The sequence below is a fragment of the Ailuropoda melanoleuca genome, chromosome 16 (genome assembly GCF_002007445.2).
Source record: "Ailuropoda melanoleuca isolate Jingjing chromosome 16, ASM200744v2, whole genome shotgun sequence".
NCBI classification, from domain to species: domain Eukaryota; kingdom Metazoa; phylum Chordata; class Mammalia; order Carnivora; family Ursidae; genus Ailuropoda; species Ailuropoda melanoleuca.
This window is the reverse complement of record NC_048233.1, coordinates 85413063-85437566: the sequence shown is the minus strand read 5'-3', so window position 1 is coordinate 85437566 and position 24504 is coordinate 85413063. Positions and strand designations below refer to the sequence as shown.

At 51.6% G+C, this 24504-nt stretch overlaps 3 protein-coding genes across 19 annotated transcripts in view; 1 reads left to right on the top strand and 2 right to left on the bottom strand.

Moving 5' to 3' along the window:
- PC (pyruvate carboxylase) overlaps window positions 1-8226 on the top strand; it is a 100460-nt gene extending 92234 nt beyond the window's left edge. For all 6 annotated transcript variants that reach the window (XM_011235477.3, XM_019808538.2, XM_034644621.1 and 3 more), the window contains 11 exons: window positions 3467-3611; window positions 3966-4055; window positions 4142-4363; window positions 4807-4963; window positions 5487-5727; window positions 5846-6095; window positions 6295-6539; window positions 6624-6803; window positions 6880-7128; window positions 7370-7510; window positions 7594-8226. In XM_011235477.3, coding sequence (XP_011233779.1) covers window positions 3467-3611; window positions 3966-4055; window positions 4142-4363; window positions 4807-4963; window positions 5487-5727; window positions 5846-6095; window positions 6295-6539; window positions 6624-6803; window positions 6880-7128; window positions 7370-7510; window positions 7594-7842 — 2169 coding nt within the window. In that variant the 3' untranslated portion in view covers window positions 7843-8226. The remainder of the gene's footprint in view (window positions 1-3466; window positions 3612-3965; window positions 4056-4141; window positions 4364-4806; window positions 4964-5486; window positions 5728-5845; window positions 6096-6294; window positions 6540-6623; window positions 6804-6879; window positions 7129-7369; window positions 7511-7593) is intronic.
- Window positions 8227-9997: 1771 nt separating this feature from the next.
- RCE1 (Ras converting CAAX endopeptidase 1) lies at window positions 9998-13249 on the bottom strand. 12 transcript variants are annotated; one of them, XM_034644624.1, is made up of 9 exons: window positions 12965-13194; window positions 12725-12827; window positions 12545-12628; window positions 12212-12290; window positions 11515-11682; window positions 11315-11386; window positions 10982-11099; window positions 10826-10885; window positions 9998-10654 (listed from the first exon to the last, which is right to left on the bottom strand). In XM_034644624.1, exons 1-9 carry the CDS (start codon window positions 13147-13149, stop codon window positions 10306-10308), a joined length of 1218 nt encoding a protein of 405 aa, XP_034500515.1. In that variant the 5' UTR covers window positions 13150-13194; the 3' UTR covers window positions 9998-10305. The 12 variants fall into 12 exon arrangements, with proteins under 12 accessions (XP_034500515.1, XP_034500521.1, XP_034500518.1 ...); XM_034644630.1 differs by having other exon boundaries at window positions 10826-10848; XM_034644627.1 differs by having other exon boundaries at window positions 10826-10848; window positions 10982-11088.
- A 48-nt stretch (window positions 13250-13297) lies between these two features.
- C16H11orf80 (chromosome 16 C11orf80 homolog) overlaps window positions 13298-24504 on the bottom strand; it is a 108812-nt gene continuing 97605 nt past the window's right edge. Inside the window, exons 14-16 of the mRNA XM_034644623.1 lie at window positions 17435-17510; window positions 13548-13735; window positions 13298-13450 (exon numbers count right to left, since the gene is read on the bottom strand). Of these exons, the coding sequence (XP_034500514.1) occupies window positions 13385-13450; window positions 13548-13735; window positions 17435-17510 (330 nt within the window). The 3' untranslated portion in view covers window positions 13298-13384. The remainder of the gene's footprint in view (window positions 13451-13547; window positions 13736-17434; window positions 17511-24504) is intronic.

The window sequence follows — 24504 nt, the reverse complement described above, 5'->3', positions numbered from 1 at the left end:
CGGGCCGGCGCGGGCCCGCCGCGCAGTCCCCCGGCGCTGCCGCAGCGCACTCACCCTGGCACAGGCGCGCGCGCCCCCGGCCACCCTGGCGCCCCGGCATCCTGCACCGCACGGGCGCCTCCGCTGCTGCGCGAACCGTCACTCTGCAGACAGCCAGACAAAGCGCCAGCTCGCGGGCCCCTTCACCATCTCCCAGAGACGGGAGCCTTTGTCACATGTCGCTGGGCACCCTCCCCAACACACCCACACATGCCCACACACCCACACGTCCCCGCACCCACAAGCAGGGCCGGGCGCAAACCCGCACTGTTGTTGGGACCCTCACAGAGACACGCTGAAGGTCATAACCGTTCTGCTTCACCGAGTCACGTGGAGGGTCCCCAACGGGCACGGGGCCTGGGTGGGGGTGAGGGGCTGGGACGACGCCCCCGGCAGGCCGGCTGCGGGGTGGGGCGGAGAGGGCTTGGTCTCCAGGCTGGCGCCGTGCCCCGCCCCCTCCTCCCCTTCCCGGGCTCCCTGTCCCTCCCGGCACGCTCAGGAGCCAACCGGTCTCCGCCTCCGGCCCGATTGGTCTGCGCTGCGCCGTTTCCCAGCAGGCCGGCGGTGGCACGCTGTTTGAAGCTGTGCGTCAGTGGTCCTCGCGGAGCCGGCAGCCCCTCCCTCCCCCTTCTGTCCCTGTCGGGCCATTTTCCTGGGAGAGCAGCCCAGGGTGAGCTCGTCTGGGCTGAGAAAGGGCTCCCGGCGGGAGTGCGGTGAGGGGAGAGCTCCCGGCTTCCCCCTGCAAGTGCCGGGGCTTGGGTGGGAGCGCTGAGTGCTGGGAAGCAGGTAGCGCGCTCTGGTCCTTCGGGAAACAAGGCAAGTCGCCGCTTCCTCCGGGTATCTCCTAGTCCTCAGGCTACCTGGACACCCCCCACCCCCGTCCCTTCCCTTTCCTCCAGACGTGATTCCTAGGGGCTGGGTGGGCTAGGACCCCTGGGAGTCGGAATTCTGATTCTGCCTGGTACAGCAGGCAACCTTAGGCAAGTTGTTTAACCGCTGAAATACTTTAGCCATCTTGGCCAAGGGTTATGTGCCCTATTCATAGGGCCCAGAGGAGAGACTAGCCTGTCCACCTGTCAGGTGGAAGCTGTTCCTAACTGTTGCCACTCCCCGGGCCTCAGCTGTTGCATTCATAAAATAAAGGCACTGGATTCTAGCCCAGGTCAACTCTGATGCTCAGTACCATGGGGTATCTTCGTTCCTCTCTTCACCTTCAAGAATGTTTTCATTCACTCTAAACTTGCTTGTGATTCTACTAGCGTCCATCACAAGCCACTGCTGAGAGTTGGGGTACATCAGGAACCAGAAGGGCCTGTTCCTGCCCCCATTGAGCTCGCAGTACATAGGGCTGGCAGATCCCCCACAGAATCACAAAGGGGGAGGGGCCTACAAATGGGATGTGGGGTGGGACAGGGGAGGCCTCTGAGAACCCTCCTTAACCCCTATGTGGTTCTGGGTTTAGATGGCTTAATTGGTTTTATCTTCCCAAATGCCATGCCTTGGTCCAATTGAAATGTCCACATTCTTCAGGAGGGGTTAGGGACTAGTCTCAGGGACAGACAGGCAGATCTGTCACACCAGAGAGGCATGAGGCAATGTTGGTTGGGTCCCACTCTGCAGTGACCGTGGGGGAGGCACCCTTCCCATTCGGACCTCCAGGAGACAGGAGTCCTGGGGAGGGGGGGGAGGAGAGGGACAGGTAGAATTTCTCAGAGTAGCAGCAGGGCCCAGCAGCATGAGTCCCTATTGAAGTTGCCAACAGAGGTCATGAGTGGGTTACACGGAGATGCCTTATCTGAAGTGACAGCCATGTGGTCACAGGCGCATGCATGCTCGAATTCACCCACGGGGCCTGGCGGTCATGGGATAGCACACCGTCCTGGCTTCCAGGCTCCCGTGTGGCCTCTAGGTTGGACTTGCCTGACTCCAGCTTCATGCTGTCACCCAACAGTTCAACGAGCAGAAGTGAGGGCCCTTGTGCACAAAGCAGGCAGACACATACGTCAGGCAGCACCCCTGCCCCAGAGCGCTCCCAGGGCTCCCAGGTGTAGGAAGAATGCAGACAAGCAAAAGCTGAGGCCTAGGGGGCGCCTGGGTGGCACAGCAGTTAAGCGTCTGCCTTCGGCTCAGGTCGTGATCCCGGCGTTATGGGATCAAGCCCCACATCAGGCTCCTCTGCTATGAGCCTGCTTCTTCCTCTCCCACTCCCTCTGCTTGTGTTCCCTCTCTCGCTGGCTGTCTCTATCTCTGTCAAATAAATAAATAAAATCTTTAAAAAAAAAAAAAAAAAGCTGAGGCCTAGGGAGGCGCTTTCCAACAGCTGATCCCACAGAAGCCTACAAAAAAGGGGGAGGGTCCAGCTCTTGGGAGTGTGGGAGGTAGGGATAAAGGTCTTCAAGTTCAGACTTCCAGGAAGAGCCTGCCTGGCAGGCGCAAAGGTGTGGAGGCACGAGAGTGCAAGGCAACTCTGGTGTGGCCGGAGGGGGCCCTGACTCGGAAGCCTGGCAGAAGGCATGGAGACAAGGGGCCAGAGTCTAGAGATGGCCACGGTAAAACCCTCTGGCTTGACCAGTGAGTGGCACAGGAGTGGGTATTCGGGGGTGATGGAGTGTAGATTTGGGTAACCGGGGGCACAGTGAGCGGCCAGTGGAAGGCAGAGGAGCACTGGGTGAGGGAAGCTGACTTTGGACTTGAGCTTGTGTGAGGGCCGCACAAGGAGAGGTGCCCAGGAGGCATTTCCACTCTAGGGTCTTGGTTCTGGAGCTGGAAGCCCAGGATGAGGTCACCCAGGGAGAATGTGCTGTGTGAGAAGAGGCCCAGTGACAGCTCTGAGACCTCCATCCTGCAGGGGTGAGAGGAGCCCCCAGTGGGGACTGGGGAGGAGAGCAGGAGGTCTTGGAAGGCCAGGGCCAGGATGTCCAGGTGGGAGCTGTCAGCAAGTGAAAGGTGGGTGAGGGCCCACAGGAGTTAGCCACCAGGATGGCCCTTAGTGAAGATACCGAAGTGTGGCTGCTGGGGGGGGGTGTTGCAGGGAAGGGGGTGGCTGAGGGTGGGGACATCTGTCAAGAAGCATGGCTGCTTTATGTCATGGTGCTGTGGGAAAGGTCTGACCCGTTTTCTGGGCTGTGTGGAGGGGAGGTACTTACTTCCAGATCCCTGAGGAAGGAGGAGGTGATTCAGCACATGCTCTGGGGTGAGCAAGACGGGGGGAAGTGGGCTCAGCCCCCTAACAACTTAGGGGACTCTGCCAGGATAGGGGGTTGGTGAGGAGATGGGGAAATGTTGTTCCACAGGGAGGCCCCAGACCTCTGCCTAGTATCCTGGGGAACATGGGGGGAGCTATGCTGGCGTAGGGTGGCACTTTCAGCCTCCTCTTTCCCCGTCCATGCTACACAGTGACACCTTCCTACCCACCTCTGTCCTGCAGACCAACATCCCCTTCCTGCAGAACGTGCTCAATAACCAGCAGTTCCTGGCAGGCACCGTGGACACCCAGTTCATCGATGAGAACCCGGACCTGTTCCAGCTGCGGCCTGCGCAGAACCGGGCTCAGAAGCTGCTGCACTACCTTGGTCCGGCCCCGACACCGCCCTGCTCTCCCCCCCCAGATGCCTTGCTCCCAGCTCCTGCCTAGAAGAGCTTCCTAGCACCCACTGTCCCTGCCCTCGTTGTGGTCCTGCACCCTCCTCCTTTGCTTCACCTTCCCACCTTGCCCACCTTCCTTGCCACTGATCTTAGAGATACCCCCTTTTCTGTCCATGTGGCCCTCAGTAGGTCCCCACTGCCTGGACCCGGGAGGCCCTAGCTTTGGAGAGGACTGGGGGTCCTGGAGAAACCCCTCATCCCCAGGCCCATCCACTGCACTTCTGCCCTCAACTTGGACTCTCCCCACCCTGTCCTGATCCCACTACCCACTCTCTCCCCAGGTCATGTCATGGTGAACGGCCCAACCACCCCAATCCCCGTCAAGGCCAGCCCCAGCCCTACGGACCCTGTTGTCCCTGCAGTGCCCATAGGTAGGTGAGATTCATTCTGCCAACTCGAGGGGACACAAAGAGGAGGTTGCTGCCTGAAGGGATGCTAATGCCCAGGTCTGCCCTAGGCCCACCCCCGGCCGGTTTCAGAGACATCCTGCTGCGGGAGGGGCCGGAGGGCTTTGCTCGAGCTGTGCGGAACCACCAGGGGCTGCTGCTGATGGACACGACCTTCAGGGATGCCCACCAGTCACTGCTGGCCACGCGTGTGCGAACCCACGATCTCAAAAAGATAGCCCCCTATGTTGCCCACAACTTCAGCAAGCTCTTCAGCATAGAGAACTGGGGAGGTAGGCTGGAGGAGGGCTGGAATGTGGGACGGCACCTGGCCACCGGCCGTTCCAGAAGCTAGAGATGTTAACATCGAGGAAACCAGTGAGAAGTGAACAAGGCATGATGTTCATCCGTTCAGCAGTGACTGGTGCTCACTCTGGGCTTGCCTCACAGAGCTGAGACCCTGGTAGCCCAAGGTCAGGGAGGAACACCAGCCTGTTCGTGACAGCACAGAGAACTGGCGGCAGGGCTGTGAAAGGGGGCCCAGCAGACACTGACCCTCACCTGCACTGGGAGAGCAGCAAAGGGAGAAGTCTGCAAGGGCTGGGGCAGGAGTGTAAGGGATCCTGAAGACGCGCGGGACAGGGCAAGGGCTGCAGGCTCGGGCCGCAGAGCTGCGAGGTGTGCTGGAGTCCCAGGGGACGGAGGGGCTGACCTGGGGCTCTTGGTCCCTGTGCAGGAGCCACATTTGATGTTGCCATGCGCTTCCTGTATGAGTGTCCCTGGCGGCGGCTGCAGGAGCTCCGGGAGCTCATCCCCAACATCCCATTCCAGATGCTACTGCGGGGGGCCAACGCTGTGGGCTACACCAACTACCCCGACAACGTGGTCTTCAAGTGAGCCTGGGGTCGGGTGGGCAGACACTGTACCGCGTGGCCCAGCAGGGGCCGGGCCACACCGCAATGGCCTGCGCTCCCGGCAGAGGGCGGGACACCGAGCTTCGTAGCTGCACCCAGCAAGGCTGCTCTCCGGCAGTTTCGTGGAGTGCAGAGTCATAGTTGGAGAACGGGAAGGACTTCTGACTCATGGGGGCGGTGGAAGCCTCAGGACTCCTTTGTTCAGTGCCCTTTCTCCCTCAGACTGTCACTCTTGCAGAGAATCTCCAGCTGATTATTCTGACCTGGGCAGACTGAACTGCACTATACAGATCAACTCGGGCAGGACAGCTCTGCTGGAGGCCAGATGCCTCCGGGGTGACCCTGCCCAGCCCAGGCTGCCCCAGAGAAGGCCTTGGCCACACCCAGGCGCCCCCCCCCACTGGCTCTTTGGGTGCCACTCCCCCTGCCAGGCCAGAGCCAGAGAGGGATGTGCAGGGAGGAGTGAGATGGGATTGACCCTTGGGCTCTCCTACCCGCTCAGGTTCTGTGAGGTAGCCAAGGAGAACGGCATGGACGTCTTCCGGGTCTTCGACTCCCTCAACTACATGCCCAATCTGCTGCTGGGCATGGAGGCCGCGGGCAGTGCCGGTGGTGTGGTGGAGGCTGCCATCTCCTACACCGGTGACGTGGCTGACCCCAGCCGCACCAAGTACTCGCTGCAGTACTACATGGACTTGGCTGAAGAGCTGGTGCGAGCCGGCACCCACATCCTGTGCATCAAGGTGCCGGCCCCGCCCCCACCGCAGGACTCCTCCAGCTCCTCACCCATCTCCCCCCAGCCCCATGTCCCCCTCATCATGCCCCCTTCCTTACCGCCTTTCTCTTTCCTTCTTGCGCCAGGACATGGCAGGGCTGCTAAAGCCCATGGCCTGCACCATGTTGGTCAGCTCCCTCAGGGACCGATTCCCCGACCTCCCACTGCACATCCACACCCACGACACATCAGGGGCAGGTGTGGCAGCTATGTTGGCCTGTGCCCAGGCTGGGGCCGACGTGGTAGATGTGGCGGCTGACTCCATGTCCGGGATGACGTCACAGCCCAGCATGGGGGCCCTGGTGGCCTGCACCCGAAGGACTCCCCTGGACACAGGTAGGAACCGTGGGAGTCCGTGGCCACTCCCCTCACAGCTGTGGCCCTTAGCAGTCCTAGTGGAGTCTGGCCTGTGTTAGAATCCAGCTATTTCCTGACCTTGCCTTCATCACCCACATCTGAGATGGGACCTGAGCTGGCTCTGGGGTCCTGGGAGGAGCACCTGGGAGCTTAGAGTATTCTCCTGGCCTCCCTGCAGGGGTGCCCCTGGAGCGTGTGTTTGACTACAGTGAGTACTGGGAGGGGGCCCGAGGATTGTATGCGGCTTTTGACTGCACGGCCACCATGAAGTCTGGCAATTCGGATGTCTACGAGAACGAGATCCCAGGGGGCCAGTACACCAACCTGCACTTCCAGGCACACAGCATGGGGCTTGGCTCCAAGTTCAAGGAGGTCAAGAAGGCCTATGTGGAGGCCAACCAGATGCTGGGAGACCTCATCAAGGTGAGCTAGGCCCAGTGCTCTTATCCCTGCCTCTGGGACTCCATAAGATGCCAAGCACCCTAACCCAGGGGCTTTTCTTCTCAGGTGACACCGTCCTCCAAGATCGTGGGGGACCTGGCCCAGTTCATGGTGCAGAATGGGCTGAGCCGGGCAGAGGCTGAAGCCCAGGCAGAAGAACTGTCCTTCCCCCGCTCCGTGGTAGAGTTCCTGCAGGGCTACATTGGTATTCCCCACGGGGGGTTCCCTGAGCCCCTTCGCTCTAAGGTAGGAAGGCCCAGCACAGTGTGAGGGTGGAGGTTGGGTGCAGACATCAGGCTTGACCCTCTGCTTTGCTCCCCAGGTGCTAAAGGACCTGCCAAGGGTGGAGGGGCGGCCTGGCGCCTCCCTCCCTCCACTGGATCTGCAGATGCTGGAGAAGGAACTCATAGAACGGCATGGGGAGGAGGTGACCCCAGAGGATGTGCTCTCAGCAGCCATATATCCAGACGTCTTTGCCCACTTTAAGGACTTCACGGCTACCTTTGGCCCCCTGGATAGCCTCAGTACCCGCCTCTTTCTGCAGGGACCCAAAATTGCAGAGGAGTTTGAGGTCAGTGGCTCTGGCACCTATTTGTACTCCTCCCCAGCACCCCTGCCCCTGCATCCTTAAGGGCACCACCACATCTAGAGCTCTAGGCTTTGGCTTGGCTGTCACCCCGCCTCACAAGCGAGGAACTGAGACCCAGGGTTGGGGGACTTGCCTGGGAGTGGGTCAGGCGGCTGCTCTACCCAGACTTGTGTGTTCTGTTGTCCCCCACCCCCAGCTCTGAGCCTCCATGCCCTCCCTGCAGGTGGAGCTGGAGCGGGGCAAGACACTGCACATCAAAGCCCTCGCCATAAGTGACCTGAACCGGGCTGGCCAGAGGCAGGTCTTCTTTGAGCTCAACGGACAGCTGCGGTCCATTCTGGTCAAGGACACTCAGGCCATGAAGGTACAGTCCCCCCAGGGCCAGCCAGGCGGTGGGGATGGGTCGGGCCTGGGCCTCATGTCTCCTCCCTTCTGCCCTGCCTGCAGGAGATGCACTTCCACCCCAAGGCCCTGAAGGATGTGAAGGGCCAGATTGGGGCACCCATGCCTGGGAAGGTGATAGACATCAAGGTGGCAGCTGGGGCTAAGGTGGCCAAGGGCCAGCCCCTCTGTGTGCTTAGCGCCATGAAGATGGAGACTGTGGTGACTTCACCCATGGAGGGCACTGTCCGCAAGGTGCACGTAACCACAGACATGACACTGGAGGGTGATGACCTCATCCTGGAGATTGAGTGATCTTGCCCCAGATTGGCAGCCTGGCCATCCCCACCCCAAGCCTTCCATAGACACTGCGCTGCCAGGGCAGGCCCAGGCCAGCCAGTGCCTGAGGGCAGAAAGGCCTAGCCCTGGAGCTCCTGTCAGCTGCTTGTGGCAGGAGACACACTGCCTGCTGTGGCACATTCCCTTCCTCCAGCCATCTGTCCTTTCCCTGCTGGACAGCTGCTCACATAGTCATCTCTTGCCAAATAAGGGTCGTCTCCTTGTTGGAGACTACAGGTGGTGGTGTAGGTGGGCCTAAGACCCAGGGGTGCAGGTTTAGGGGTCCTGTCTCCTGGGAGAAGACTTAGGCTCCAGGTCCTGAGAACTTTGCTCAATAAAACTGGCTTCCACTGCCCTCCATGCTGGGTCCTGTGCAGCACCCCGCCTTCCCCAGTGGGCGCCACTCAGCGGAGGGACAGGGCTGTCTGTCGGGACTCCCCATGGCAGGGGCAGGTCAGTTGTATCTTCTTCCTTGGAGGGTAGGGAGAATAGTAGCCTTGGTTTCAGCCACTGTGGAGTGCCTATGGTATTACACACCCCAAACAGGATTAGTTTACTTAGAATTTGGGTAGAGGGGTGCTGTTCTAAGCACTGAACACCCATTAACACAGTGAATCAATCCCCCAATGGAGTCCTAGGAAGATGAAATAACTCATCTAGGACCCCAGAGCCAATAAGAGGCAGAGGGCTCAGACCCAAGCTGTCAGTGCACTTGCTTCCCAACCACACTGCTTTATTTCCTAAACCCAGGGCCAATCTCCCACCCCATCAGTTAAGGACTGGAGGCAAACAGGCACCAAGTTCTAGGAGGTGGGCAAACCCTTGGATATGGGAACCTGTGGGTGAGGATTTTAGTGGGAGGTTGGGACTACCGGATTGAGTCTCAGGATCTCATCCTGCCCATTCCCATAGCCAAGCTCTCTGGAGAATCTCTCACCCGCAGGGGCACAGCTGCCCACCCCCAGGCCCCCAAAGGGGAGGTGAAATGGCGCTGGGCAGTTCCTGAGCAGGAGCATGAGGAAGGGGTAGAGCACAGCCCAGATGTGGGCACACCCCAATTTCCAGGGGACCAGGCAGGCAGTACACTCCCAGCACCCTGCAAGCCCAGTGCTCTTGGGGTACCACAACCTCATTTGGGGGGTGGTTTTGGGTTTCCTTCTCTTTGGACCCCAAGAGCCCAAAGGTGCCCTCTAAAACAGGGCTGTGCTCACCCTCTGTGCCTCCCCCACAGCTGCTACACAGGCCAGAAGACAGGAGAGCTTTCCACAGCAAGGTAGGTATGTGATTATGACGACAGCCATTTAGATCCAGGTGAATATAGTGTAGTCTCAGCCAAACTGGGGGTGCCCTGGGGAGTGACTGCACACCCGTCTCCTTTCAGCCACCAGCCTCAGGGGACAGAACTTGGGACAACCTCCTCCAGTCTAGAGTGAGACCTCAAAATAAGATATTCTTTTAAAAGTTAAAGTCCCAGGGGCAGGGGAATGAAAACCATTTGAAAAACAAGAGGAAGGGCAGGTAGAACACTAGAAAGTTCTAAGAAAGAACCTTGAGTTCCAGTGTTGCTCAGCAGGGTCCTTGCTGCTCTTAGGGCTGCAATCTTTGTTCTGAATTCTTTTAGGGACCAGACTAGCAGCACAGTGACAGAGGTCCACGCCAGAAAAGCCTCTACTCTCGGGGGACCCTGAGCTGGTTCCTCTCCCATTTTGAACCTGTTTATTCTCCCTTATGTAAGGTGAGGTGGGTAGATTTTGGGGAGGTCCTGGTGGAGAGCCCACAGTCAACCCTCTACCCTGTCACGGGACACAGGTTGGAGGCTCCGTCACTGGGGTCAGGGCCCTAAGTTCCATTCCCTGATCCTGGGAGCCAACAGGCCCTAGGCTGAGCTGAGTTCACACGTGGCATCTGCAGTCCCAGGTCCATCTGTGCTAGGACTTGACTTGGGGCATGGCTAAGAAAGGTGGAAACTACAGACCCAAGGCAGCCAGAGGACCCCATCCTGTCCTTTACTTCAGGGAACTGTGCCCTACCAGCCTCAACTGCCCAGAGGTTAGTGTTCAAAGTAGTCAAGAAAAGTGGTGGGCACACTCATAAGACCCCAAATAGACTGATTCCCAAAGGTCCAAAGCCGTGTTACCCAAGTTAAATCTCTTTAATATCTCAATACAAAGTCCTGATGCAAAAAGACAATGAGAAAACCCTGGGAAGTTGAGGGGGAGGGATTTTGTAAATTCCACCCCCGAGCAGCTTTTCAGAGGCAGAGGGGGGCAGAGGAGCTCAAAAGCAGCAGTCCAAAGTGAGGAAGGGAGTGCACGGCTCCTGGGACCTGCCCCTCGTCCCCTCACTCCCAGCTGCTCCTCAACCTCCTTTGGAGAGGGGCTGCACCCTTTGGATATCTGCTCCTTTCTCTTGGTCCCTGGGATTCAACTAGCTCTGGCTTCAATCCCCTACAAAAATTCCTGAGATCTCGGGGACCCCAGCCAGCTCCTCCCCTGCAGTACCCCTTGATGGGGAGGGGCTGGGGAGCCCATGAGAGTTCATAGGAGCATGGGTCAGGAGCACAGGGGAGCCTCTGAGTCCCCTGCTCGCTCCAAAAGCGCACAAAGGGGAAGGCTGCCGTAGAGCTTGGGGTCCGTGAGGGGCTGGAGCAGAAGCAGGAAGAGTCCCACACCCAGAGCATAGCCTGCCAGCAGGGGCCGCCTCTGCGGATGCTCCAGGGCTGCACACACAGCAGGAAAGCCCATGTAATTGCAGAAGGAGTGGCAAAGAACCGGCCCAATCAGGTGTCCTAGGGAGGGGAGACAGAGCAGTTCTTGGAGCATCCCCACCACCTCTCAGGGCCCTTCCAGGGCTAATCACCCACATCCCTGAAATAGGAGATCGGTGACCGCCCACACACCACATGGCCTCTGCTCACACACCACATGGCCTCTGCTCCCTTCCACCTCTCGGACCTCACCAGAATGAAAGCCCCGGCTCTGCCTGTCTCAGAGACCAGAGTGGAAGAAACTTGTCACTCCTATAACAAACACAACATTCCCATTCTCCCACCCACTCCTGTGGGCCCCTGAGCCCCCGGGGCGGGGGGGGGACCCGTGAGAGACTGAGGACCAACCTGTGCGGATGAAGAGGAAAGCAGTGTAGGCACCGAAGACAGCTGTGTAGGAGAACTGGAACGCTGGAGACGGGGAGGCCTCGAGTGACCACACCTGCATGTTCTTCCTGCCCCAGCACTGCATGCCCATCAGCCAGAGACATCCCCGTCCCCCTGAGGGCAGCGGCTGCCTGCCCCAGGACCTATGGCTGTCCTCTACACCCCAACTCCCATGGCCAGGGGCCCTTCTAATACTACAACCCTCTGTCCCAAGTCTTCCTCCAGAATGGCTATCAGGGACACCCTTACACACCCCAACCCAGGATTGCCCCAGGCAAGCTTTCTAGGACTCACCTGCAGATAAGAAGATGCTCCCCACGCTGCTCTGGCGGAAACGAAGCTGCTCAAAAATGTGGTGAAAATGGGCTGGGAGGAAGGCAAGAACCACGTCACATTCCTCTACGACTGCCTTATAGGCTGCACCCTTGCTCCAAACCCCATTTTTGGCTCCCATGCTGGGAACATCTCAACAGGACCAGGTTAGACAAACTCACCAACTCCAAAGAAGAGTGGGCAGGTGAACACGGCAGGGCCCAGGCCCGTGCACGGTGCTAACATGGGCAGCATGCAGGCCCGGAATACCAGTTCTTCTGTCAGGGGCGCAATCACTTGGTTCCGCAGCCAACGCATGTCTGTGAGGCAGCGGGCCCAGGAACGAGGGGCTAGGGAGGGGATTCAGGACCAGAAATTAGTGACTAGCTATCAAACAGAGATCCTAGAGGCCCTAGGGGCCCCTCTCCCACGACCTTTCCCTGGCCAAACTCAGGTTAGCCATCAATACTCCTGAGGAACAGGTAAGGGTCAAGCTTTGTTATCAATAACCCAGTATAAAACAATGTTTCAAGAGGACTGAAAGGACAAGTATTAGTAGCTGAAGCAGGATATCCTGGTAGTAAGTTCTGGAAACATCAAAATCAGAACTCAAGACCAGCTCTGATGTGAAGAAGCCAAATGTTAGGAAGAACAACGTTCTTTAGTCCACATACAAGTACTGCTGAGGCTTCCTAGGGGCCTCCTCAGATGTCAGAAGCCAACTCTTACAGGCCATCTGCTACATGTTCCCATTTTACTGATAAGGAAACAGAGAACATCTACGTCTCATGTCCAAGTCCCACCACAAGCCCACTTAATCCCTTTCTCTACTGAGCTGGGATGCCTGTGCCTATTTTCCCCTCAACCCTAAGGACTCACCTAAGACAACCTTCAACCCATCTGCAAGATCACATGGGCAATCCATAGAAAGTTGCATCAGTGGGCCCAGGAAAAGGATCTGGGGACAGAGAAACACGGGCGATCAAAGAAAAGGCTTAAGCCATAATCCATTACTCTTGCTCAGAAAAGGCCTCATGAGACTTTGAGCCTCCTGTTCTCAGCCAGGATTTCCTACCCAAGCATACCCGAGGGCCAAGGACCATCTCACAATTTCTGCTGCCCATCAACCAAAAGATGGACACAATGAAGATAAGGAAAAAAGGCCAAGGAAAGGAACGTCATGCTATAACAGAAAAATACAAGAGCACTCACCATGGTCAGCAGCAGGGGCAGCAGTGCTGCTGGGAAAATGCCCTCCAGCCTGAAGCCCATCAGCGTGAGCAGGGATGTGCCTGGCTGAGCCACAGGAAAGGAGGCATCAGTTTTGCTCTCTCTCCCCTAAAGACCCTGGAGATCCTCCCCGCCTTGCCCTCTGCCCCGCCTCCTTCGCACCTGGATGCCTGTGAGCTCTCTCCAGAGTAGCACGCAGAGAGGCGAGAGACTGGACACCACCAAGACGCTAGTGAAGCGCCGCTTGATGACGGCAGGGTGGTCCCTACGGAGGGAGCAGTAAGTTCTGGGGACCCACAGCCTCCTCTGGGCAGCGCGGCCCCGCCCCCGGTTCGCCCAAGCTCCGCCCACAACCCCGCCTCGCGGAAGCGCGGGTTCCGGCCGCGCGCGCAGCCCCCGCACCTGGGCAGCTCGCTCTTCCAGACGTAGAGGCTGCCGACGTAGGAGCAGGCAAGGCTGAGACAGGAGAACACTGACACCCAGCAGCACAGCCCAGGGCCTGGACCGCCCAGAGCCGCCGACTCGGGCTGCCGCTCCGGCCGCGACACCGACAGCAGGCGCAGCCCATCCCCGCCCAGCGCCGCCATCGCGCCCGGACCCGCGGCGCGCACCAGTGACGCGATCCCGCAGCCGCCCGACCCGCGCCTGCCGGACGCGCCGGTGACGTCATCCGGCAGCGCGGGCGTCCCGCCCCTGGCCGTGCCCCCAACTCTGAAGCAGAAGCTGCGCGTGCAGAGCAGATTTATTGAACAACAGACAACACGCGGCCGGAACAGCCGCCGGGCAGGCATGGAAGCACGGGGGTTGGGGGGGCACCCCAGCTTAGGGCTCAGGGCCGGGGCTCAGCCACTCGGATAGATTGGAGACCTCCTGCTGCCAGAGCGAGTCCTGCGGGAGGAAAGGCAGCCCGGAGTGAGGACCCATCGACAGCGGCCGTCTCCGCCTTCTGGCTGCGCCCACCCCTGCGCGGCCCTCGCCCGGTTACCTCTAGGCCGCCCCCAGGGCTCGCCCTGCTCCCGCTAGGCGTCAGGGAGGCCTCTGTGGGCTTCGTGCGGCATGCGGCGGCCTCTGACTGTCTCGGGGCCCTAGCAGAGTGGAAGGCTCGCGTCTCCTTCCTGCCCTGCCGGAGGCTGCCCCTCTTGAGCCTCTTGTTTTCCACTTGCCCGCTGGTCCCTGGGCGAAAACAAGACCCCTTACCTTGCGCCCACGGCCCTGTGCTAGAAAGGCCCTTGGTGCGGGGGAAAGGGAGGAACAGGTCCGGCTCTTAGCCCTCCCACCTCAAATTCCTTTCAATCAGGTCTATCTGGATCAAAATCTGGGCCTTTCAGGCTGAAGCAGCAGAATGGTTTCAGTCCTACTTGGGCTCGCGCCCTCTCATTCACTGCTCAGATTTCTATGGAGGCTGCACTATCCAGCTCCTCCCTCCCTGCCAAGCTGTGATCCCCCTGCCTGAAAGCCAGCCTCACCTCTCCCTTCGTAGCTCACGGTGCGTAGAGCAGTGCCCGTTGGCATTCTCCCTACTATTAACTGATGGACTTGTGCAAATTTAAAATGAGTTTGTACCTATAGATTCTTTCTGAGCAGGTCCTGGGAATGTAGATCAAAGAGCTGTTCCTGGGTGAAGCTCACAAATGCTGGGAGGGATGCAAAAGTGTGTACAAAGCCCAGGGATAGAACACAGAAAGAAGCTACTAACCATCCCTAGAGGTGAAGAAAGGTTTCCCTGAGAAGATGTCTGAGCTGGGTTTTAAAGGATGAAGAGAAATAGGCCAGACCAACAAGGGAAAGGAAAGGAATTCCAGGTAGAAAGAGGCAAAAACCCAAAGGCATTAATTTATATCCCATATGAAATGCAAAATGGGGAAGGGCCCTAGGAGATGAATCTGAAGGGGTTAGTAGGAATCAGCAGACTAAGAAATGGATTTTTATCTGTCGAAAATAGGAAGTGAAGAATTTTAATAAGCACTGGGGATGTATTGTTAATTTTGTATTTTAGATTATTCTGTCAAAGGCGTGGCTTAAAGTCAAATTAGAAACAGGAAGACCATGGGGCACCTGGGTGGTGCAATCGGTTAGCATCTGACTCTTGGTTTCGGCTCAGGTGGTTATCTCATGGTCATGAGATTGAGCCCCACGTGGGGTTCTATGCTGAGCATGAAGTCTGCTAAGACTCTCCCTCTCCCCTTACCCTCGTGCTTGCAGGCACACGCTCTCTTTCTTTCTCAAATAAGTAAATCTTAAAAAAAAAAAAAAGAAGAAGAAGAAGAAAAGGAACATGAAGACCTCAAGAGTCCCAGAGAGTGAAGGCAGCAGGAATGGATGGAGGCCCCAACAGGTTAAGAAGTATATTCATGAGGCCAGAGACTAGGTGTGATACAGGAGAATGAGTGGCATCTTGAATGAATGTCATTTCAGATGTGAAAAAACTAGATGGGTAGTGGTGTTATTAACCCTGATAGAGGTACCAATGGGACCGCCACATGAAGCTGCCTAGTGAGCAGATAAATCTCCCATCTGGCACTTGAGAGAGGCCTGGGCTCGTCATGCCGACTGGAAAGTCTTGAGCCCAGAGGCAAGGGGCAATGCCTGGGATGGAAGAGAGCAGCTAGGGAAGGAATGCTCTACAAGCCACTGTGTAGGGGTGGCCAAAGGAAGCTGGCTGGAGAGAAAGATCAGAGGGGAGAAAGAGGTGAGTCACAGTCTTATAGTGCTGAATTCTGTAAATAGTCCAAGCACGGTAAAGATAAATGGACAATTTGGTACTTATGAAGTCTTCCCAAACAAGAGACCTTGCAGTGCAGAGGCCACAGAGAAAGCAAGTGCCCTGGGTTAGAATTAGAGAATGGGAGGAAGGAAGGGAGATGGTACAGCTCACTTTTTTGAGAACCCTGGCTGAGATGTGATGGAGAGAAAAGTTCAAGATCATGGGAGATATCCTTCTTTAAGTAATGAGAGATTGCCCTGCGGAAGGGAGAGAACTCAGAAGAGAAACTAAAGGTGCAGAATTGGTAACTGATGCAAATAGGTCCTGAGAAAGCAGTAGGGCTAATGCCGCCCCTGAGCCTGGCAGGGATGGGTCGCCATGCGGATACAGTTTGGGCACTAAGTGTGAAGTAGGCTCAGTCAGGAGGCAGAGGCTCGGTAGATATTTTAAAGAATGGAGTAGCAACTGACGAGAAGGCCAGTACGACAACATAAAGGACTGATAGCTGAAGGCTATCCAGTGAATAGAACATGGATATGTGGTGGCATCATCCAACTTTCAGTGATTTTCTTTAGCGGAACTGCCCACGTGGAACATAGAATTGATGGTGGCTACAGCTGCAGCTTTTAAAGCAGAACAGCTCACCCAGTCTTCCGGGGGTTCCACCAGACTATGAATTCCTAGATATTAAGGCTTATATGGTACAGTGGAGAACGCATAGGCTGGAATTCAGATTATCCTCCTGCAAAGCAACCTCTGAGCCTGGCTTGTCCCTTGTGAAATGGGACCAATGCTGCCCATGCTGAAGGCGACCACTGTCAACAGTGGTCGCTGTGGGAAAGTCTAGCATCCCCCTGGGTCCACAGAAGGTGCTGAATAAAATGTTAATTTCTTCCTTCTAGAGAAAGGAAGAAATTCCTTTTTTACTCTTCACTGCATAAATACTGAATTGTATCCATTCTTCTATATCTCCAAATCTAAATTTATAGAAATAGATTCTTTGCTTTATACAAGCCTTCACTGCAGGGTTCTTTTCAGTAACAACAGCCCCCACAACATTTAAAACAAGGTTCAACTGATAGAATGATTCAGGAACACCTCTTAGGCCTAAGTCTGGACAACATGCAGCATGTTGTGTTTGTGACCCTGGAAAGGAATTTTACTAACAAAGTATAGGTGCTAAAGTCAGTCCCCAAATTCCCTCAAGCCCAGGTACTGTTTTGACAGTGCATCCCTGCTAGTCTTGGCTCTTGGAGACAGACTGGAGCCAGGCTACCTGGGTTTGAATTCTGGCTCTCCCATTTACTACCTGTGTGACCTTCAGTAATTTTACTGACATATCTGCAAAATGAGAATTATTAACACTACCTCATAGGATTGTTTTGAGAATTAAGACCATTAATGCATTTTAAAAGCTCAGAATCAGGGTGAGCTTAGTTAAGCATCTGACTCTTGATTTCAGCTCAGGTCATGATCTCAGGGTTGTAAGATTGAGCCCCACATCGGGCTCTGCACTCAGTGGGGAGTCTGCTTAAGTTTCTCTCTCTTCCTCTGCCCCTCCCCCTGTGCCTGTCCCCTCTTGCCCCCAAATAAATAAATTTTTAAAAATCATTAAAACCTCAGAATATTGCCTGGCATCTGCACTATCAGGCTCAGGCATGAGTGGCTATAGTGATTTCCAACCATACACACATCCCTCTGCCACTGCTGGGTCTGAAGGGTGTGTAAGTGTTGGAGGGAGTGAGGAAAAGACCAGTATAATCATATCACAACAACTCCCCATAACATACATAAAGGCTGATGTGGTATTCTGCACCCAAGAGTAACCTCCAGAGCCCCAAACAGAGTAGTAACCAAAACCAGGGAGAGCTGCATTATCAGCACTAATGATCGAGAAAAGACACAAAGCAATGAACTACATCCAGGACCATGCCCCTTCATGTGCAACTATCTTTAACTGCACAAACTTTATGAGGAATTTCTAGTTCTGTCATACCAGCTTTGGGGAGAGAATGCCCCCTGTTGCCCCAGAACATCCCTAGTGGCGGTGGGAGCCAACCAAATCCCAGGATTTTGCTGTGGTGGAAGGTGCAGTTTGAAAGCTTGAAGTCAACATTTTTTACTTCTGAGCTTTGGTCCTGTGGTCACCTGAAAAGCTGAAACCTTACCTGCAAGGAGCTCCAGGCTGCTGTTCTCATGTGCATCCTCTGTGCTCTGCTCTGCATTTTTCTCTGGGAGCAGCTGCTTTAAAAATCAGAAGTACTAAGTGAGTTTTGCAGGAACATGAAAAAGCCCCAGTGAGACAAGTGTGCCTGGTGGCTTTGTTGACCTCACAGGGCTGTCTTCCCTCACCTGGAACTCTCCCTTACTTCTTCCTGGCTCATGTGAGTCCCCCCACCCAGCCCCAATCAAGGCTTCTTCTGTCAGAGCCTTTGCAGTTCATTCCAGGCACACCAGGCATTTCCTTCCTCCTCCAGACTCTGGTCGCTTGCTTACCATCTGCCCCACTCCTTGGGCTCTGAAGATGCACTGCCTGCCCTTGTTTATCACTTTTATGTGTGTGTTTTCCACATTATTTTTAAAAACGATTTTATTCATGTATTTATTTAGGTATATAGAGAGTGCACACAAGAGGGGCGGTAGAGGGAGAGAGTGAATCTTAAGCAGGCTCCACGCCCAGCTCAGAGCCCTCCTCAGGGTTCAATCTCATGACCCTGAGATCATGACCTGAGCCGAAATCAAGAGTCAGACACTTAACTGACTGAGCTACTCAGGCGCCCCATTTTCCACACTTTAAATTCCTTGAAAGGTAAGGTTCGTTGTGCCTGCATCCCTTTACAGCTAGCATAGTGTACCTTGCACAGGTAAGTGCTTAACATATAACTGACTGAGGTCAAACCTGGGAAGCCATAGGGCACACTTTGTGGTCCTTTGTAGCCTTTCAAAGGCTTGCCACACTTGGTTCAGTTTGGACAGAGAAACAAAAGTTCTTACTAGGATCAGAACCCAATCCTCCTAGCTTCTTGTTTTTCAAGAATACAAGTACATAAAAATAGACATCCTCTTCATCAAAATTAAAAACGTTTGTGCTTCAAAGGGTACTATAAAGAAAGTGAAAACAACTCACAAGAATGGGAGAAAATATTTGCAAATTGTATCTGATAAGGGCATTGTATCCAGAATGAAGAACTCTTACAATTCAACAATAAAATAACAGCCTAATTAAAAATGGGCTTGGGGCACTTGGGTGGCTCAGTCGGTTAAGCGTCTGCCTTTGGCTCAGGTCATGATCCCAGGGTCTTGGGATCAAGCCCTGCATCACATCAGGCTCTCTGCTCAGCAGACAGCCTGCTTCTCCCTCTCCCTCTGCCTGCCACTCTGCCTATTTGTGTCCTCTCTCTCATGTCAAATAAATAAATAAAATCTTTTTTAAAAAATGGGTTTCATAGATTTGGAGACCTTTCTCCAAAGAAGAGATACAAATGGCCAACAAACCCATGAAAAGATGCTCAACATCATTATTCATTAGGGAAATGCAAATCAAAACCACTAAGAGATACTTTATACCTAATGGGATGGTGGTAGTAAGAATAACAACAACAACAGTAATAATAGACAATACCACCAGGAAGATGTGGGAAAATAGGAACCATTACACATTGCTAGTGGGAAAGTAAAATGGTGAGTTTGGAAAGTAGTTTGAAAATTCCTCAAAAAGTTAAATATAGCAGGGCACCTGGCTGGCTCAGTCAGTAAAGCGTGTGACTCTTGATCTCAGAGTTGTGAGTCCAAGCCCCACGTTGGGTGTAGAGATTACTTAAAAGTAAATTCTTTAAAAAAGAAAAAAAATAAACATAAGAGTTATCATACACCCCAGCAATTCTACTACGACATATATAACCAAGAGAATTACAAACATATGTCCACCCATAAATGTTCACAGCATTACTCATAATCACCCAAAATGCAAATAACACAATGTCCACCAACTGATGAATGGACAGAAAAAATGTGGTATATCCACACAAAAGGATATTATCCAACCATAAAAAGGAATTAAGCACTGTCACGTGTCACAACATGGATGAATCTTAAAAACATTTTGCTTAGTGAAAGAAGCCAGACACAAAAGGCTACCTATTATGTGATTCCATTTACATGGAATACCCAATATAGACAAATCCATGGAGACAGAAAGTAGACTGGCGGTTGCCAGGGGATAGGAGGAAGGGAATTGGGACTGACTACAAATAGGTATAGGGTTTCTTCTTGGCATGATGGAGATACTGTGGAATTTAGTGGTGACTGTTGCATAACACAGTGAATATATTTAAAGCCACTGAATCGTACAATTTAAAATGGCAGATTTTATGGTATGTTAATTGTAACTCAATAAAAAATACTCTTATCATATATTATTTACTAAATCAAGTTTTAACTTCTAAGTACATTCCAAGGAATACAGAAGGGTAAAGGTGGCCCTAATGGTGTGAAAAAAAGACACAGCACTAAAAAAAATTTCCAGACACTTTTTTTTCTTTGAGAGAAAGCTTATTCTTTTTCTTCATTCTTGCCTGAAAAATCTCATGTAATAGACAAACCTTTCTCCTATCCTGAAACTGGTATCACCAAGGAAATACCCACACTCAGATATTAAGCTCTCAACCTTAGAGGAATCCTGGATACCCTTCATTCATCAACAGTTTCCCCAGATGAGACAGCCCAATGTCTGGGATACACCTCCCTGGATTTAACATTGTGATACATTTGATTCTGGTCTACCCCTCCCCTCCCGGAAAACAATACCTTTCCTAACAAAATTACTTCCCTGTTACTGCTCTTCTTTATTATGGGTTCATGTTCTCAGCCGCTACACATTTCTGTGATACTAGCCCTGGAGAACTTCCTTGTCTATTTCTTCATGGCCCCCTGTCCTGTGTTCCAACACAGGTTATAAATTTCCACTCTTGGCATGGCCTTCTCCTAAATATATTCTATAAAACTCTAAATACATATTCTCTCATTTCTTCTACTTCTCCATGAACTACATAATAGCCATAGATTGTTATAGTTTATATTATTCAGGAGTTTAGCTTTCTACTTTATCTATTTTTTTATTTTTATTTTTTTAAAAGATTTCATTCATTTATTTGACAGAGAGACAGCCAGTGAGAGAGGGAACACAAGCAGGGGGAGTGGGAGAGGAAGAAGCAGGCATAGCAGAGGAGCCCGATGTGGGGCTCAATCCTGGGACCCTGGGACCATACCCAGAGCTGAAGGCAGATGCTTAACGACTGAGCCACCCAGGCGCCCCTCTACTTTGTCTGTTTTAAAGTGCAAACTGAGGGGCGCCTGGGTGGCTCAGTCATTGAGCGTCTACCTTTGGCTCAGGGCGTGATCCCGGCGTTCTGGGATCGAGCCCTACATCAGGCTCCTCCGCTGGGAGCCTGCTTCCTCCTCTCCCACTCCCCCACATGTCTATCTCACTGGCTGTCTCTGTGTCAAATAAATAAATAAAATCTTAAAAAAATAAATAAGTAAAGTGCAAACTGAGGGACTGGTCCAGAGGTAAAAGAATTTGACCTATCATCATTGATCTTGTAGTTTTTAGCTGAAGCCACTGGGTGCCACTCTTGTGCCACTAACAAGTTATTTATCTCTAAAAGGACGTCACCAGAGGGAAACAGGATCTTGCAGAAGCAGAGGTTCTGCTCAGGAGTGCCTCTGATGACTCATTTTTCCTGGGCTATATGGTGTAGAACTTTCTTATACCAGTCCTATATGGTAACAATGTTACTAGGCTTTGGAACCAGGAGACCTCAGTGTAAAGCCTCACCTTGACATTTGCAGACTATGGGATCCTGAGCAAATTAGGAAAGTTCTCTAACCAGTTTCTTCATCTATAAAATGGGAAAACTACAACTTATTTTGTAGGATCTTTTTGATATTAAAGTGGAAATCTTGGCACAGATTAAGGATTCAATGAATGTTCCTTCCTTCCAAGACGTAGGACTACTGAGTAAGACCTTGAGTTCGCTAGCCATCTGCCAAATTAATTGGGCTATGAATGGCCCTGAGGCTATGAGGCATCACTCTGGCAACAGAATGGGGCAAAAGAGGTCAGATCATTTCCTTTTGAGACCTCACTGGGATATCAGGGAGGCCCAAGCAAAAGGTCTTCACAGGATGAAACACTTCTAGATCCTACTCATATATCCTAGGTCCTATGATAATGGCACATGCCTTACACTGAGCCCATTCCTAGAAATCTGAAGGTGTGGATGGCTGTAGTGAATGGAACAGTGGCTCCCAAAAAGGTATGTCCAAGTCTTGACCCCCAGAACCTGTAAATGTAACCTTACTTGGAAAAAAGGTCTTTTCGAAAGTAATTAAGGATCTCAAGATAAGATCATCATGGATTTAGAGTAGGCCATAAATCCAATGACAGGTGTCCTTATAAAAGAGGCAGAGGGAAATCTGAGAGACATAGGAAAAGGCCATGTGTTTAATATAGAGGCAGAGACTAGAGTGTTGTGGATACAAGCCAAGGAACATCTGGAGCCACCAGAAGCTCATAGGGGAATGGAAGGATTTTTAGAGCCTTTAGAGGGAGCATGGTTCTCCTAAAACCTTGATTTCAGTCTTCTTCTTTTTTATTGTTTTTTTTAAACAGTCTCCATGCTGGGCTTGAGATCAAGACCTGAGGTGAGATCAAAGACTCCAAAGCCTAACCAATTTAGCCACCCACGTGCTTCTGATTTCAGACTTCTGGACCCCAGAACCGTGAAATAATAAATTTTGATATTTTTAAACCATGAAATTTGTGGAAATTAGTTTGTTCAAGCTGTGGCCAACAGCTTTCCAAGTTGGAGGGAAACCAGCAAGAGTATTTGCAGTTAACTAGCTGAAGGGAACGGCAGATGCATTCCGAGGAATGTGCCTCCTAGAAGGTACATAAAAGGTGTGGTGAAGGGAGCATTTATAGGGATTTTACTCCCATCCTCTAGCCTAACTACAAAGCAGAGGAGAATAAACACATTGATGAGATGCCGTGATACTTGGGTGTCTAGGCACCTGAACTTCCCCATCCAATCAGGCAAACTAAAGTAGGACAGGGAGGAAACAGAAGTGCAAAAGGGCCTATTATTTTGTCAGAAACGGTATCTGTAATTTTTTTAGCAGCTTTATTGGAATATAACTTACATACTTACGATAAACTGCATTTATATAAAATGTACAATTAGGTAAGTCTGGGCATATATACATATTTGTGAAACTATTACCCCAATCAAGATAATGAACACATCCATCACCCTCAAACGTATCCTCTGACCTTCATAATCATTCCCTCCAACACTTATACCTCCCATCTTTAAGCAACCACTAATCTGTGAGTAAAGATTAGTTGGTATTTTGAAAATTTTTATATAAATGCAATCAAACAGTATGTACTCTTGTATTTCAGGGTTTTTGTGTGTTTTTTTTTCCTGGGTGCTATCACATCTGATCCAATATTTCAAGGTTTTTCATTCAGCATGGCTATTTAGAAATTCATTCATGTTATGGCGTACATCAACAGTTCATTCCTTTTATTGCCAAGTAGTATTCCACTGAATGAACCATGTGTTTATCCATTTACCTGCTGACACTGGGTTGTTTTCAGTCTGGGGTTATATGACAGAGATGCCATGAACATTAGTATATAAATTTTTGTGTGGACATATATTTTCATTTCGCTTAGGTTAATACTTAGGAGTAGAATGGCTGCATCGTATGATGTATATATTTAACTTTTTAAGAAACTGCCAAATTGTTCCCCAGAGTGATTGTAACACTTTTTATTCCTACAAATAGGGTATAAGAGTTCTAGTTCCTCCACATCTCTGCCAATACCTGGTATGATCAGTCTTTTTATTCCAAGCAGGTGTGAAATTGTGCTTCTGGCTTGCATTTTCCCTAATGACTGTTAAGCGCTTTTCTTCTATGTTTATTTGCTGTCTGTGTATCTCCTTTTGTGAAATGCGTGTTCAAATCTTATGCCCATTTTAAAAACTGGGTTGTTTTCCTATGCTTAAATTTTGAGAGTTTTAAAATATTCTCAGTATTAAGGCAAGGTTTTTAACTAAAAAGTCAATCTCTTTAATAGACATAGGTATAATAGACCAGGTATATAGAGCTATTTCTTCCTTTTTTCTTCTTTTTTTTAAAGATTTTGTTTATTTGTTTGAGAAAGAAAGCACACATGAGCAGGGAGAGGAACTGAGTGGGAGGAGGAGGTGGGGAGGGGGTGGGAGAGGAGCAGAGGGAGAGGGAGAAGCAGACTCCCCATTGAGCATGGAGCCTGACACAGGCTCTGGAATCATGACCTGAGCCGAACACAGATGCCTAACCAACTAAGCCACCCAGGTGCCCCCAGAGCTATTTCTTCTTGAGTGAACTTTAGTAATTTCTTTCCTTCAAGGAATTTGTCCATTTAATCCAAGTTGTCAGATTTACTGATATGACATTTAACATGTAACATATGATAACAACTATTAACGTTGTTCATAATAGCCCCTGATAATCCTTTTAACATCTGATGTCACCTCTCTAATTTCTAATAGTAGAAATTTGTGTCTTCTCTCTTTTATCCTGATTAGTCTGGCTAAATGTTTATCAATTTTATTAATCTTCTCAAAGAACCACCTTTAAGTTTCATTCATTTTTCCCTACTGTTTTTCTATTTTCTATTTTACTGACTTCCACTCTGACTTTATTATTTAACTTCTTCTGTTTGTGTTTAATTTGCTCTTCTTGCTGTAGTTTAAGTTGGAAGCTGATATCATTGATTTGGGATCTTTTTCTTTTCTAATAGAGGCATTTTTCTCTCTACTGCTTTAGAGACAGCTCACAGATTTTGATAATTTGCATTTCCATTTAAATTAAATTTTTTTTCTAATTTTTCTTTTGATTTTGTGTTTGACACATGGGTTATTTATAAGTGTGTCATTTAATTTCCAAATATTTGGAATTTTCTAGATATCCTTCTGTCATTGATTTTACTTAAATCCTACTGTGGTCAAAAACATACTTTATATGACTTGAATTCTTTTAAAAGTTTATTGAGATGTATTTGATGTCTCAGAATATGGTCTATCTTGTTAAATGTCCCTTTTGTACTTGAGAAGAATATTCTGCTGTGGTTGGGCAGGGTGTTTTAAGAATATCAGTTAGGTCAGGGGAGCCTGGGTGGCGCAGT